This window comes from Mirounga leonina, unplaced genomic scaffold (assembly GCF_011800145.1).
Source record: "Mirounga leonina isolate KUSES-001 unplaced genomic scaffold, KU_Mleo_1.0 Mir_126, whole genome shotgun sequence".
Lineage (NCBI taxonomy): Eukaryota > Metazoa > Chordata > Mammalia > Carnivora > Phocidae > Mirounga > Mirounga leonina.
The window spans coordinates 22,407,770-22,423,299 of NW_023270314.1; the positions used below are offsets into that span (position 1 = coordinate 22,407,770).

General features: G+C 55.2%; 3 protein-coding genes across 8 annotated transcripts in view; 1 reads left to right on the forward strand and 2 right to left on the reverse strand.

Moving 5' to 3' along the window:
* Positions 1-13: 13 nt before the first annotated feature.
* Positions 14-6,890, reverse strand: SLC39A5 (solute carrier family 39 member 5). The gene is made up of 12 exons (XM_035002385.1): positions 6,725-6,890; positions 6,010-6,071; positions 5,344-5,701; positions 4,437-4,620; positions 3,276-3,438; positions 2,929-3,098; positions 2,548-2,691; positions 2,060-2,156; positions 1,807-1,977; positions 1,590-1,670; positions 1,276-1,466; positions 14-1,023 (listed from the first exon to the last, which is right to left on the reverse strand). The coding sequence occupies exons 3-12, from the start codon at positions 5,628-5,630 to the stop codon at positions 880-882; spliced, it is 1,632 nt and encodes a 543-aa protein (XP_034858276.1). The 5' UTR covers positions 5,631-5,701; positions 6,010-6,071; positions 6,725-6,890; the 3' UTR covers positions 14-879.
* A 179-nt stretch (positions 6,891-7,069) lies between these two features.
* Positions 7,070-12,615, reverse strand: NABP2 (nucleic acid binding protein 2). 3 transcript variants are annotated; one of them, XM_035002393.1, is made up of 7 exons: positions 12,359-12,615; positions 10,878-10,979; positions 10,388-10,526; positions 10,195-10,266; positions 9,938-10,019; positions 9,780-9,843; positions 7,070-7,607 (listed from the first exon to the last, which is right to left on the reverse strand). In XM_035002393.1, exons 2-7 carry the CDS (start codon positions 10,954-10,956, stop codon positions 7,408-7,410), a joined length of 636 nt encoding a protein of 211 aa, XP_034858284.1. In that variant the 5' UTR covers positions 10,957-10,979; positions 12,359-12,615; the 3' UTR covers positions 7,070-7,407. The 3 variants fall into 3 exon arrangements, with proteins under 3 accessions (XP_034858284.1, XP_034858285.1, XP_034858283.1); XM_035002394.1 differs by lacking the exon at positions 12,359-12,615 and adding an exon at positions 11,375-11,455; XM_035002392.1 differs by lacking the exon at positions 12,359-12,615 and adding an exon at positions 11,058-11,367.
* A 475-nt stretch (positions 12,616-13,090) lies between these two features.
* RNF41 (ring finger protein 41) overlaps positions 13,091-15,530 on the forward strand; it is a 32,236-nt gene continuing 29,796 nt past the window's right edge. For 2 of the 4 annotated variants that reach the window (XM_035002390.1, XM_035002388.1), the window contains exon 1: positions 13,091-13,252. The gene's annotated coding sequence lies outside the window, so the exon portion shown is untranslated. Of the gene's footprint in view, positions 13,253-13,326; positions 13,421-15,530 lie in introns of those variants that run through there. The other 2 variants (XM_035002386.1, XM_035002387.1) reach the window with 2 other exon arrangements.

Genomic DNA, 15,530 nt, shown 5'->3' on the forward strand with positions numbered 1-15,530 from the left:
GGGGGGGGGAGGGGAGGGGAGGGGAGGGTGCCTGGCAGAGCGGCCCCCAGGGCGGCTCTCTCAAAGCAATACAGTTCCTCCGGCCTGGGGGACGGCAAGACAGGGGAGAGGGTTGGGTTGGGGACCTGGGGGTTCCCTGTGTACAGCTATGTATATTCAGGGGTGTTCTCTGTCTGGTACCCGCTGTGGGCGTCTCTGTGTGTGTGGACCCCCCCTTCCCCGTGCCCTGCATGACCTGTGATGCTGCAGACACCACCATCCTGTGTGCAGGGGTGTGTTGGGGGCACCGAGGGGCATGTTTCATGTCCTGTCGCACCCTCCACCCCGTGACCCATGTACTCGGTTGTAGGAAGTAAAGAGAACTGAGCACAATTCACTGGATTCTAGTCGAATCTTTCTCTAAGCAATTTTCCCGTTCCCGCCCTTCTCCCTGCCCCGGATCCGCCTGTGGTGCTAGTGTTGGGGTCGGGGGTGTTTAATGCTGGTGGGCAGCAATAAAGGGCAGATCTGCCCAGATGCCTGTATCCCCAGGGTGCTGAGGGCAGCAGGAAAAAGTGGGGACCTTGCGGTGCATTTGCCCCACCCTTCCCCCACCTCCCTGGGCTAAAGCACAATGCTCTCCCTGCAGATGGATGCACCCTGCACCCTCCAGGCCCCTGCTCATGTCCTCTCCCCCCGCCCCCACCTGCTTTGAGCCCTCCTCCCACCACATCCTGGTTTTCTATGCTGTTTTGGTGCAAGTACAACTGTCGTAGTCATGGCTTTGGGATGGGTTCTGTTTATTAAAATCCTATTGCTCCTACTGGCCCTGTGTCCCGCCTCCATTCCTGTGGTTGGGGGGAAGGAAGGGCAACCCGGACGCCTTTCCACCGGCCCCCATCAGCCATCAGAGACCGGGGGCCATAGCTGCTCCTCCAGCAGGGCTATGGTGAGCATGAGGCCGCCCCCCAGCAGCATCCCCAGCCCCTGCAGAAGCACATGGAGCGTAGGGAGGGGCTCGGGAGGACGAAGCAGGGCTGGTAGCTGAAAGAAAGGAAGAAAGTCAGGATCCTGGCCTTGTCTCCGCCCCCCCGAAGCACGAGAGGGAGGCATCGGAAAGTACCAGCAGCCCCTCCGAACTCCTCCAGGCCCTTGTTCTTCAGACTCCCCTGGGCCTGGGCTCCAGCACCCTTCCAGGTGGCCGGGGGTGGAGGTGGAGAGACCGGTACTTCCCTCCCCGCCGAACCCACCTCCCCGCTTCCCTTGCTTTTCTCTGCAGAGCCCCACACCTCTCACCATGTCCACAAGGGCCACATAGAGGAAGACCCCAGCAGTGACACCAAACACCCAGGGAGTGAGGGGGACAGGGCCCAAACTGAGCCCCACCCCCAGGGCTGCACCCCCTAGTCCCAGGGCTCCAGACACCAGGCTCAGCAGCAGCAAGCGCCGGAAGGGCAGCCCTTCCTGGAGAAGCACCGCGAAGTCACCTGTGCGGAAGAGAGGACAGGGTGGGAGGCTATGAGCCAGGGCTGCCCCTCCCGCCCCGCCCCCCCCCTCCCCGAGGCCTCTCCTTTCTGGAGCCCACCCCACCCCACCTCTGCCGTTCCTACCCAGTTCGTGGGGTAGCTCGTGGCAGAAGACCGCTAGGGTGGTGCTGAGGCCACTGGAGAAGCCATCGGAGAAGGCAGCGCCTGGGGTTGGCAGGGTTGGAGGTCGGCAGTCTGGGGGAAAGCGCTCACCAGGGGCACGGCCGCCGCTTCCTCCTCTCCCGCACTTCCTGGGAGCCCTCTCCTGGGCCCTGCCTCCCTCCTCCCGCTCCCCTCGCACCTATGGCCAGCCCGTCAGTGAGGTTGTGCAGCCCGTCTCCCAGGAGGACCATCCACGTGATGTTGGCGCCACCGCCACCCTGGTGCCCGTGACTGTGGCCTTGGTGCCCAGCGGGGGCTGGGGCTGGTGGGGGCTGGCTGGCCTGCTCCCTGCGGCCCCGAGCTTCTGGCTCTGCAGGAAGGACAAGGACAGTGCCGGTGGCTGCAGGGGAGAGCTGGGAGCGGGGAGCCTACTCTTCATTTTCTCTGCTTACCTGGAGCTGCCTGTAGGGGCTGAAGGGCCGTCCCACTGCCGTCCTCCAGGTCCGGGGCCGGTATTCTGAGATCCTTTCTTTTTCGCCCGCAGCATCTCTGAAATGGGAGGGTATCCCTCCTGGTGGAGGAGGCAGCAGAGCCGGGGGCTAAGGAGCGGCCAGGCTCCCAGCGGGGGAAATGAACACCTGGGCTCACCTCTAGCACTTGGGCGTGTTTGGGGGCCTCTCCACTCCCTTCCCGGGCTGGCGCCTCCCTGTTTCTTGTTGACTTGGACTTGGGAGAGGAGGCCCTTCGGCCAGAAATCCTGGGTCTGTGCTGAGGAGCCCCTACCCACTCCCTGTTAGTTGTCGGGTCCTGCCCCCTCAGGCAAACGGCAGAGCCCCCGAGCCAGGAGCAGACCGCCGGCGCCTCAAGTCCTGGCTTGTGTGGCCCGCCCTTGGCCAGAACTGCGGTTTGGGCAGAAGGAGGAGAAGAGGGTATCACTCACTGGCCTGAGGCCTCGGCGCCGCCGCAAAAGCCCTAGCACGTTCTCCAGCACAAAGAGCAGGAAGAGACCTCCGAGTACTGACAGTCCCGGTCCCAGGTCCTCCTCCGGTGGTCCGCTAGGTCCAGCGTGCTGCCCTCCTCGTGCCTGCCAGCGAGGGGGTCAGGGCAGAAGCCCCCAGAAGCCCGCGCGCGGACCACAGCCCCCTCCTGTGCGGGCGGCGGCAAGCCTGCCTTCGCTCTCTACTAGAAGGCAGCTGGGGGCCGCAAACGGGGCTGGGGCGTGCAGCGTGGGGGCTGACAGGAAGGGGGAGGGAACCCCTTGGGGACACGGAGGCTGTCCACCTCCGCGGGGCGGGTGGGGCGAGGAAGGGGCTTCACGTACATGTGGCAGCAGGTGGAGCAGCGCGTCCCCACAAAGCGTGCCCACGGCCAGGGCCCCCAGGAAGCCCAGCAGGGGCCGCAACAGACGTGGTCCCAGGAGCCACAGCAGTAGCAGGGAGAGGGGAGAAGGGAGGCTGAGCAGCAGGACTGCCAGGGCACTGTGGACCAGCGCTGGGGAGAAGCAGGGACTGAAGTTAGGCTAGGGACGGCCGGAGGGCCTCAGAAGCAAGGTGGGGCAGAGATACAGTGCGAGGGGAGACAGCACCCCCAGTGAACCCCCTTGCTTGGCTAAGGGCCCACTCCCTACCAGGGCTCCAGGCACCCTGCCACCCACTGTCACCCACTGACCAGACAGAAGATCCCCTGGGGGAGCTGGGGTTGCGGCCTGGATGCAGACACGGCTGTCGATCTGATAAAGCAGGGCTGGACACAGCAGAGCAAACTGATGAGGGGTCAGAGGAGCAGCGGGGCTCAGGCCAAAATTGACCAGCAGCTGGGAGCCATTCAGACACTAGGGGAGTTGAGTTGGAGGTCATACATTGGGGCATCGCTGAGAACTGTGACTCAGATCTTTAATGTCTGTCCTTCCATTGCATGGACTCCTGGGTCTCTCTCCTGGGTCCCCTTTGCTCACCCCAGCAGGTGCATCAAGGATTAGGGATAGTTCTGTATGATCAGTGTGTGTTACCTATTAGTGAATATTCAATCCAGTGCAGATATTCAACTCAATACAGATGAGGGGCCAGTAAACAATGCCACCATCTCCCTCCCTCCCAAGCCCCTGATGACTTCATCGATTTGGTGAGGGAGTTGGTTGGACCAGAGTCCTCCATTGCAGAATCTTAGAAGGGAAAGAACTCGAAATGCCATCCAACCTTCCTCGCAACAGCCCTGTCACATGTTCATCTAGCCTTGGCTTGAATGCCCCCTGTGAAGGGGTGCTCACCCTCTCCAAGCCTGCTTCAGAGTTAGCTTTTGCTGCCCTCTGGTGTACATGGAACAAGCCCACTTCCTGGCTGAACACAGCCTTCCTTTCCCTAAAGGTTTCCTCTCCAGACAGCCAGCCCTAAATCTTACCCTGGGCTGTTTCTCTGGATTCTCTGCTTTGCCAAGTGTAGTCCCTAAACCAGGTCTTGGAGATTTGGGTGTGGGCTCATGTGCGCTGAGCCCAGAGGAACCGTATCCCACTGCTGGAATAACATGCCCTAAGATCACACCTGGACTGGGTTTTTTAAATTAACTGTATTAAATTACTCTTTAGGGGCGCCTGGGTGGCTCAGTCGGTTAAAAGTCTGCCTTCAGCTCGGGGCATGATCCCAGGGTCCTGGGATCGAGCCTGCGTCGGGCTCCCTGCTCAGTGGGGAGCCTGCTTCTCCCTCTCCCCCTGCTCCTGCTCTCTCTCTCTAATAAATCAATAAAATCTTCTTAAAAAATAAATTACTCTTTAAACATTTCAGGCCATCCAAATCCCATGGTCCTTCCCCCACACCTAGAGATCATCAGACTCACATCCTCATTCAGATGGTCAGCCAATGAATGGTCCAGCAGCAGGAGCCTGTGAAACAGGTCCAGGCCCGAGGGCGCTGGCCCGTGGGGTGATGCTGGGGCCTTTGGCTCCTCTGGGTCACCCCACCCCGAGGGACCCAGAGGCAGCCCCGCCCAGACATCCACACTCAGCTCAGGGTCCTGTGATCTGGAATGGATGGGATAGCAAGTCAGACTGGCTCATGTTCTTTAAGAAACTCCCCTTGAGGGGCGCCTGGGTGGTACAGTCTGTTAAGCAACGGACTCTTGGTTTCAGCACAGGTCATGATCTCAGGATCATGAGATCCAGTCCTGAGTCGGGCTCTGAGCTCAGCATGGAGTCCGCTTAAGACTCTCTCTGCCCCCCCACCCCCGCTCGCTCACTCATGCGTGCTCTCTCTCTCTCAAATAAATAAATCTTTAAAAAAGAAAAAAGACACTCCCCTTGAGGCTCCTAGTGCGCTTTGGGGGGAAAGGAAGGAACAGCCACTAGCTGGAGTTCCTCGGACCCAGAAACCATGGAATGTCAGTTCTAGGAGGATCTGAGAATTGTCGATTTATAGAAGGGTCTAGGAATGGGGGGGGGGGGGGAGAGTGAGAGAATTGGGGGGGGCGCAGCCGAAAGTGCTACAAATTGGGAGCCAAATCAGCCTGGAGACATTGAGCACTGGGACTAAGAGCAAGGAGTTGAAGGGCCCAGGGATTTGGAAGAGGGGAGAATTAAAAGGCAGAGGCAAAGGGGGCCGTGAAGGAATACAGGGAGTCAGATTTGGAAAAATTTGTAATTCCAGGAATCTGATTTTAGGAAGCCAGAGCTAGGCCACTGGAGACTGATGCAAGCCCTGAGAAGAGCAGGGCATGTGGCCTTTCGGGGTGGGGGAAGGGTCAGTACCTGTGCGTGGAATTGTCTCCCGCTGGGGCTGCAGCTCGACCAGCTGGAGGCCCGTGGTGGTGTCCCAGGCGGAGGGCCTGAACTCGGCCTAGCCCCAGGCTGTGGAGAAGCCGCGCTAGGCCCCCTGCGGTCAGTGTCCCGTTCTCCCCATACAGGCCAAACAGCTGGGCCAGGTAATGGTTCTGCTCCTGCTCAGCAGGGCCCAGGTTGGGGGCCGAGCCCCCTACCCAGCCCAAGGTCATCCACACACACAAGCCAGCCAGCAGATGACTCACTGGGGGCCCCATTATTGGGGGGGATGGGATAGAGGCTCTGGTTCTGGCTTCTATTCCGCTTGGAGCATCCTGAGAACTGTGCCCTGGAAGAACAAGGAGGAAGGGCCTGGGCTTCTGCTCTGCTGTCCAGCTCAGGCCCGGGGAACTCTCGTTCCCTGGACCGTCCGACCTTGAACCTAGCAGCAGCCCCCTTTCTAGCCTCCTTTCTCCCTCCCCCTCGCCTCCTTCTGGAGCAGCCTCTTATTTGCCAGTTCCTAGAACACCTTCCTTGACCCAGAGTGCCTCCCTCACCTGATCCAGAGCTGACTGCCCATCCTGTCCCCAAAACCCCACCCCGCAATCCTGCCCCACCTCTCGGGTCTCCCCTTAGACCACAGGGCCTCACACTCACTGGCAGTCTGGGAGCTGTCACTTCAGGTCCTGGGCAGGTCTTACTGTGACGCCAAAGCGCTCCTGAGTCAGGAAGGGGAGCGGGGCTCAGCCTCCAGGCGGTCAGGTGGAATGGAGGCCGCGTCAGATAGAAGGTTGGGTCCGACACCCCCTGCCAACTCCTAGCCCACCTGCCTTGGGGCGGGGTCAGGGAGGGGAGGGGCCAGTGTGGGAAGGCTCATGTCAGAGAGGAGTTAATGGTTCACCGGTCTCTGGGGTGGGGGTCAAAGGTCAGTCTTGGTTGGGCCCCTGAGTAGGGAGGGGCCACCCTCTGCCCCTGGAAAAGCCACATGGCCAAGGAAAACCTGAGCCTGGTCTTTTCTTCTAAATAATTCACCCCGCTGACCCAGTTGGTACCATTTTAGCCTTTCCCTGCATATCCTCTCACCACCCCCCCCCAGCCACCTTACATCTGGTACTGGGCTTCCTTCATTTCCAACCCCCATTCCCCACATTCCCTGGGAAAGTGGGATTCGGGGGTCCCTCGGCTGGAAAGGGGTTAAAGAGGCAGGTAAGTGGCAAGCCCAGGTGCGTGCGGAAGAAACCGAAGAAACCGTTCTTAGCAACTCCTTGTCCCAGCCGAGTAAGAGCCAGAGCTCTGGGAACCAGTGGCCAAGAAAGGGGAAGCTCTGGTGGAAAGAGGAACAAAGTATCTGGGCTCCCCTCAGATGTCTAACCTGGCTTAAGATCAGGGGAGCACAGTCTGATTCGGGCAATCGTCCAGGGGGTTGAGGTTGGCGTTACCTGACCGCGAGAGACTGGAAGGACGCCCAGAGGAAGGGGGACACAGCCTTCTTGGTTCCAGCTGTGCGGGGGGGGGGGGGGGGGGTAGGCAGGCAGGCGGGCAAGGGTCACCTGCAGGGAGGGGGCAGGGGAGGGAACTACCTTAAAGGGGCAGGCCTGCTTTGCTTAGGCCTGGTTACCTGTAACCTGTCTTCCTTCGACCTCCTAGGGATAGCCCACTTTCCCAAATGTCCGACTGCTAACCTCTTCATTTTCCCACAAAAAGCAAAGGAGTCCAGTACAGAGCGGTAACGTTTATTAGGAAGGAGGGATTCAATTTGACTTCCACATCACACACACCAGAAACAGACTGTGACTGTTGTTTCTAAGAGGAAGGAGGGCGGGCAGAGAGCCTTGAATCCCAGGGGATAGGCAGCTTCAGCTGGGCAAGGCAGGGAGTATGGGCTTAGGGTGGATAAGGCCACTGTTCACCACCCCTCCAGTGAAATTTAGTGGCTCAAATACTACTACCTACCCACACCCAGCCCCCCAAAAGCCAGCAGCCTAGTAGAAGGCTGTGTGCTCTAGGAGACACTGGGGCTATGGTAGGTGGCGGGAAGGGAGGAAGGATGTCTTGCTATCTCTTGCTGTTCCTCCGGGTTTCCTTGCCGTTACTAACAGGGTTGCTGGATGGGCCCGAAGGGCCGGCAGGTGTGTGGTTGGGCTGGCTTCGGGTAATTCGGGTGCTGGGGGGATGCGAGGGTGCGTGAGGGGGGTGCGGGCCACCACCAGGGCCTGGTGGGGCACTCAGTCCATTCCCGTTCTGGTTCTCAGAGGCTAGCAGTGGGAGAAGGGAAAGAAACACAGGAATTAGAGAACTAAGGTAGGAGAGAGGTCCAGCCCCAAGGCCTCCCTCCCGCTCCCAGAGAGGAGCACGGTCTCCATCAAGCATAGCTGCACGTTCCTGCCAACTGGACCAATTGCGAGGAGTGGAGGTTGTATGCACGGAGCCCCAGAGAAGCCTCGAGTAATCATTTGGGAAGTTGCTACATGAGCCCTAGTGTGGTATTTTTCTCTTTTATTCAGCTTTGTATCAGGGAGGTCAGACCTAGAATTCGCTGTTTAGTTCTACTCAAGGACCTCTGACAAAATGCCCCTTTATCAAAAGTCTTTGTAAAACTGGAGAAGCATGGGTAGGGGAAGGGCCCGAAATTTCTGTGTTAAAATGTTAAGAAGGATCTTAAAAAAAAAAAAAGGGTGGTGGGTATCACAATGATATACACATTTTCATTTTGGAAAATCTAGGTAAGAGTGAGCAAAACAATGATTACTCACACCCCCCAAACAATAAGTAACATTTTTGTGGGTAGCTTACATGTTTGATGGGAGCCAGGTGTGTGGGATGATCTCCCTGAGTGCCCACAATAGTGCATATGACTAACCTTGCCGCTCCCACAGTGTTACCGTATGTAGGACTATCTCCTTCATAGACTACCGGCTCCTAAAGGCAGGTGCTGTGTCTTATTCCTTGGCAATCCTCCTCTAGACATCCTGGCTAAGTGAAGATAGAGGCCTGCCTCTCATATGCAGAGGGCACTATGAACCCTACATGCGGTAGGAGTCATAGGCTAGTGGTTCTCCAACCACATCCCTGCTTAAACCCGGCTGCTCCAGACTAAGACACCTGTAGCCAAGAGGGAAAAATAATGCCTTTTCCTCAATTCATAGAAAACGTTAGGAGAGTATATAGAAAGTTAAGTTTTCATGCCATCCATGTTTTTTGTTAAGCCTTTGTACCTGTCAGATAACCCAGTGAATAAACATCTGGCAGATGAATACGAGGGGCCAACAGGCTTATGTGTACCTTATTTAAAATGCTTTTTACAAATTATAGAGTTATGGAGACCCGAAAATATATGTCATCTTTTCCATTGAAAACATGGATGTTGGGACACCTGGGTGGCTCAGTCGGTTAAGTGTCTGCCTTCAGCTCAGGTCATGATCCCGGGGTCCTGGGATCGAGTTCCACATCAGGCTCCTTGCTCAGCGGGGAGCCTGCTTCTCCCTCTGCCTGCTGCTCCCCCTGCTTGTGCTTTCTCCCCCTGCCCCCGATAAATAAATAAATAAAATCTTAAATTAAAAGAAAAGAAAAGAAAACGTGGATGCTGATTTTTGTGGTGGAATTAAATGTTATTTCATGATGTGTCCAAAAAGCCACGTGACCCTGGTGGTTCTGACACAAACAATTCTGAAAACCATGGCAACTGGGGGTGTAGACACAGACTGAGGAAGGGCAGAAGCAGCCCGGAGCCTAGTAACACAGGGAGAAATCTAAGGCACGGATCAGAGGCAAGAGACAGCCAAATCCCAGGGAGTACTAGGGTCAGCTGGGAGAGGACCCAAAAGGAAAAAAGAGCAGTAAAAACCCAGTTCCTAAGGAAAAGCGAGGGGATGAAGGAGATGATGTTGGTGAGTGATTCTAATCAAATGCAAGAGATCAAAAAGCAGGGGCTTGAAGTATAGGAGATGAAAGAATCATAATCCTGAGGTCCAAGGTGTAGAAGAAGGGTCTTTAGTTTCAAGAAGAGTGATGACCCTAAAAGGGAACTACTTGGTGCTCTAAAGCTATACCGTGTGGACTCCATGTTAAGTCCTATATATCCATATCAGAACCGTGGAATGAACTGAAAGGGCAAGGCGAAAAGGGCAAGGACCCTCCAAAGCAGCAGAGAGAAACAAGCTGGAAGGAAGGAGTGCAATCTTTGCAGAGAGACTGTTCTCATTTGTGTCCTTGAGTGGTAGTGACACAAGAATACCAGAAGTCTATCAGTGATAGAAACAGGTCCCTAAATCTTTTCCCCACAAGGACTTGCAAAAGAACTGGGAGAAGAACTGGGTGGATGGGGATACACTGAGGGAAGAGAAATTGGGATGAAGGCAATGCATCTTTCCAGGCTGGAGAGAAAAGGGGAGCTAGGAGAACCAGCGGCTGGAAGGGAACAGGTGTACCTGGAGAAACGGCAGGGGGTCCAGTGGTAGGCTGGGGAGCCGTAGGGCTGCTGTCGTTCTGCAACTGAAGGCACAAATTAAATACTCAGACTTTGCTCTCCACCATGCTTCTTGGCCTGACCTGCCCTCCTTCCCTACATCGAGGCCATGGGACTCACCGTCTTGTTGGGTGCCTGCTGGGCACTGTACTCTGGGTTTGGCTCACTGAAGTTAGGAACCTCGGAATAAACCATACAGAATCTGCAAGGGGAGAAATTGGCTAAAGCCTCAGACCCAGTCTCTGGGCCACTGCTGGAGGCCTCAGAAAGGTCCAGATACAAGACACAGACTGTGCACCCTTATGCTGCCTCACTGCAAACCTTAAACTTACCCCCTTGGCCTGGTGCTTCTACAGCCCCACCCCCAAGACACTTACTCTCCAATCTTCTGAAGATCACCCCCACGTCCAGTGTACAGTGTCAGACAACCTTTGAACACTGAAGCGTACCTGTGGGGGCACAAAAAAGTAGGATTCAGAATACTCAGAAGAGTCACAGGGGCTGTTAACTCTTAACTCTACCCCCTTGGCGGTTACTGCCCTTGGATAACCAGGAGTAACCAGGAATTACCCTTTGGTGAGCCGAATAATGTCTCCAGGCTGGATCAGGTTGCCCACGTCGTCCCAGACAGAGATATTGATGCTGCCTGTTTTGTCTGCCACTTTGCAGGTCCGAACCTCGTGCCCGTCTTTTGTCTTGGTCACCCGGCCTGGAGGGAACAGATAAATGTTGGGGCGGGTGGGCGGAAGAAATGGTCAGAGGGATGAGATCTAGATACTGGTGGGGCGAGGGGGAATGGAGGGACAGCACCATGGAGAGGGCCCTGAGTGGAAAGAGGCCCAAGTGGCCCTGGAGGCTTGGATCTGGTGAGTTCCATCTACCCTACACTCCACTACAACTCTCCAGGCCAGGGTCTAGGAGGGATTGGGTGTGAGCAGTTTCTTGGGGTGCGCCCTGACACCCCTGTAGCTAGTTAAGTGCGGAGGTGGTGTTCTCCCCCTCCGACCCCCCCCCAACCGGGAGAAGCCGCGCAAGGGGCCCACCATCCCAGAATAGCCACCTGTCTCCAGCACAATGAAGATGAGGTTCAGATTCTTGAGCCCGGGCTTGATATCCTTCACGAAGGTCTCCGTCGTCATGCTGCCCGAGCCTCGGCACTACACTAGAAGGGGGGAAAGGGAATGAAGGCTCAAGGCTTGGAGTCTTCGCCCCCATACTCCACTTCCCAAGGCCTACCTACCACTCTAGGCTGGGGCCAGGCAGCCGCAAATCCTCTAATTCTTCTAAAAGGTAAGAAACGAACTTCCCCAGGAGCCTCCAACTTCAAGATCAGAATTTGAGGGTCTCTGGATATGCTGCTTCGGGGCTGAAAGGCCCCGTCCCGGGATGCTCTTTTTTAATCTCAAGCCCCAAAGTCGGGGAGCTGACGGAGACGGGGGTAGGGAAACTGGTGCAGATCCAAGGAATGGAATCTTACTCGCCAAACCTTCCCGAACCCTCATCCGGACAACCCAGGACTCGGTCCATCCCCTCCCCCACCCACAGCCCACCACCCACCCAGCCAGCGGGCCGGACAGCGCACGCCGCAGAGCCGCCCGCAGGGGGAGCCACAGGCCCCGCCGCCGCCGGATGCGCCCGGTGGAACGCGGGAGTGCGGACATTCCCGTAAGTTTCCGGTTGGCCTCCTCCGACCAATCAGCACTGTCCCGAAGCGCCCCGCCGCCGGCCCGACTCAGCCAATCGGGGCCCAAGATTCACGCGCCGCGAAAGGGGCGGATTTTAAGTATTAAAGGAGCCCCGCAGATGGTTGGCGCTGCGAGAAAGATTGACCACCAGGGGGCGCCTCGGGCCCAATTTTCCTTACTTGACTGGGAGACTACACCTAGGCTCCAAGATTTCATTTCTAAGACGTGACCCTGGAAAAAGGGCCAGGGGTTTTGGAAGACGGTGGACAAAAGTCTGAAACACGCTCAGCACTTCACTTATTTTCTCGACAATTCTTAAATATGTAATTCCCTTTTGCAGACAAGAAAACGTAAGTTATATAAAAAGCAGTGCTTAGCACGCAGTAGGCACAGTTTCTTCTTTTCCCACTGCTATAACCCTTATCTTTATTCCTGATTTGGGGTCCTCATCTTTAATGCACTACCCAGCTTCGTCAGGGTTTTGGAAAAAGTAGCCTTCACACCAGAGGCCGACCCACCCTTTTTGGAAGAATGGAACTAGGGCACAGAGGACAGCATTTGCATTAGTCCCTTTCAGAGTGTGAAAGGCACCTCTTCCTAATGCACTTATCTCCCTAGATCCCAGGGTCTCCCCCGCCCCCAGAGGATTTAACAGAGGAGGCCCGAACCTTTAGTTCCCCTGGGGACTTGTTAGGAACTCAACAAAAGTTTCTATTTCTGTAATGTTGTGTATAAACCAGTTACATATACACAAACCACAACCATTTGTTTAGCGAATAGCCATAACAAATACTATTTAATATCAGATTAGCCTAACAGGTCATGTAGTAATGTCTTGGCTTGATTATTTCCTTACCTTCCGGAGCGCTTTAGGCTCCGCCTTGACCTTCCTCGGATCCCAGGTTCTCTCCCGCCCACACCCCCAATTACGGTGTTATATCCTAAGGAAATCAAAGCATAACGTAGGAAGAGGGACATCTTATTTCCCCTCCCCTTAGATGTTTCAGGGAACTCTAGGAGCGTCCGGAGAGCCATCGTAGATACAGCAGGAGTGCCGCTAGGAGAGAGGCGGGCAATCCGCTGGGCACCCTAGATCAAAGCTTTGCGGCTAGACACTCCCCCATTCTCCACCCAGTGGTCGCCCTGTAGACTACAGTATCCACTCCCGTGACTATGAGTCATAGGGTCGGGAGGCTCCGGGATGCTGACCACCGCTCTGGAAACAGGAGATGGCAGGTCACACTGCAGGTCAGCCTCCTCGCAATGATCTCGCACCTCACCGCATCAACCTTAGGAGTCGGGACTCGTACGCCCCTCCAAAGCGAAGTCTAGCCCTCCCGGGAGTCGGCCTCAGGCTCCGCCCCCTACATTCACGCTGGGAAGAACATAGAGTTCTCCCTCCCAAATGGCTATATGGTCCTAGTTGGGATCACAAAGATTTCCGGTGTAGAGAGGAAGCCCGGGTAATCGTCCCCCCTCCTCGTTGGTCGCTCTTGGCTTCTCGTCTAGATCCGAGTTAAACAAAGAGGCGGAGTTTGGTGACGAACTTCCGCCGGGTTGCGTAGCAGCGGTGGGCGGGGCAAGGGACCCATCTCACAAGGCGACGAGTGGTTGGAACCTTCCCTCGCCTTCCCCTTCCCCTTCCCCTCCCAGGATAGGCTGGGACCCGGCACCGGAGCTATCCCGTGGCCGCTGCGGCCTCAGCTCCAGCCGGGCCGGGGTACGGAGAGTCCAGACCGCTTCCAGGGCGGTGCGTACTGCGCCTGCGCCGACTCCCACCTAAAAAAGGGTGTGGGACGGGAGGGCCGATGTCCCACGGGGATTGGGGCGGGGGTTCAAGATATTGGAGGACAGGAGAAGGGATAGGAGTAAAGATGAAAAATGGAGGAAGGGAGCAGGAATAGGGAGGAGTCCGGAGGTGAGAAAGGGGCGCTGGAGGCTGGGTTGTTGGGGAGGTGCATTGGAGTAGTGGAGTCTTAAGTGCGGGAGGGGGTCTGGGCTGACTGGAGGACAGGGAGGAGGGGACCTGGGGCTACAACGTGGTGTTTAAATGGGCAGTGACGACGGGCTGGGAGGGGAGGGAGGGAACGTTCTGGGGGCTAGCCTGGGCAGGGGCGGCGGAATCTGAACCCCCGCCCTCGAAGCGCCATAGCTTGGCTCCTCTCCCGTGCCTTGTCTTTGGCAGCCTTGTCTTCCTCCTCCATTCCTTTCCCCCCCTCCCTCTCTCACCCCTCCTTGAAGGAATCTCACATTCCTTACATCCCTTCCTTGGCGTTGCAGCCGGGCCCTTTCGCAGGCTTCACACACCGGAAAGCCTTCCCCAACCCAGAACTCTGCGAAATTGGGGAATGGGGAGGAGGGGGCTGGAGAAGGAGCAGAAAGCTGAGAGAGGTGAGAGTGTTTTGCCCGGGGGACTGACAGACATCTTCCCCATTCAGAAACTGACTTCATTCTCCGTAATAGCATCTGTGGCTGTTGAAGGAGCCACTGTTCATGGGGACTGGGCTGTGATAGTGATAGTTTAACCACTTCCTAAACAGGTGGTTTTAGGGTCCGACAATAGGGCAAGAAGCTGATAGGGTTGCTGGTTGGTAGTTTTCCCCCAGATGGGAATGGGGTAGACTAGTGGTAGGCAATCTGAGTGATGTGATAATATTACTACTCTGTGTGTCCACCTGACTGTGTCTGGGCCTGGTTCCTGGTAATGGAAAAGGAACAAGCTCCTTTCAAGCATTTCCTCACTAGCCTTCAGTACTCTAAATTTATTTTGCATTTTATTACTACAAATATCTTACCTGAAACATAGCTGTATTCAGTATGTTTTCACATTTATTATGTTTTTGACTTTCCAGGACAACATATAAGGTAGATAAAGGCAGGTATCTTCCCTACTTGTCAGGTGAAGACATTGAAAACTGCAGAAGAGATACATGGCTTGTTTAAAGTCCTACAGTTGGCAGAGCTGGGACCAGAACCCAAGTCTCCTGACTCCTGGTCCTCCTCTCAGTTGAAAAATCCTGTTTTCTTCTGGCTAAGGGAACATCCCAGCATGGGCAAAATTCTGAGTCTGGAGCTTGTCACTAGAAGACTGAGCATAACCAGCAACAGTGGTTCCTGGAAGCATTTCATGAAATACAGGTGCATATGCCAGACTATGGGGAAATAGGGTGTTGTCAAAATGGAAACAGCATTATAGTCTTCTCTGTGTTATGGATGAGGGAGAAACAACTCCCTCGCTACCCCCCAAAGAGAAAGTGTGTCTGACATTGCACCTTCATCTCTCTGGTTAGTTTAATAATATTACACTAAACGTGTTGTGGCTGATGAGCATAGGAAACTAATGAGCATGTGTACAGGACTCAGAAGATGAAATGGTCTCAGTTTTATGTGTAAAAATGATCCTCATCATATTGCTTTGTAACACAGCCCTTAATTTGTTGATAGCCATGTGATGGGGAGGAAACGAGTTTGAATAGTTACTATTCTCCTGTGTAGTATTGAGTAGATCTCACAGCATTCTTCATCTGAAGCCTTGTCCCCCTTTACTTGGTCCTATTCTTTTGGTAATGATAGTCTAGTCAGCCTAATCATACCTCTAGTCTTCCCAGTCGCCCACTTGGGAGTGATTTCCCATTTCACTGCCGCCGCCTCCTCCTCCTCTTCTTCTTTATTTTATTTATTTATTTATTTTTTAAAAGATTTTATTTATTTATTTGAGAGAGAGAATGAGAGACAGCACAAGAGGGAAGAGGGTCAGAGGGAGAAGCAGACCCCCCGCGGAGCAGGGAGCCCGATGCGGGACTTGATCCCAGGACTCCAGGATCATGACCTGAGCCAAAGGCAGTCGCTTAACCAACTGAGCCACCCAGGCGCCCCCCCCTTTTTTTTTTTAAAAGGCTGATCCCCTCAGGAGTATCTTCTGACTTGGGAAGTAGAATCACACCTGTACGAATTCTTGAGTATCTTCTCCTTATGAAGATATTTTCCAGTTTGGAGGCTAGGATTAGAATTCTTTTTACATGACTTCA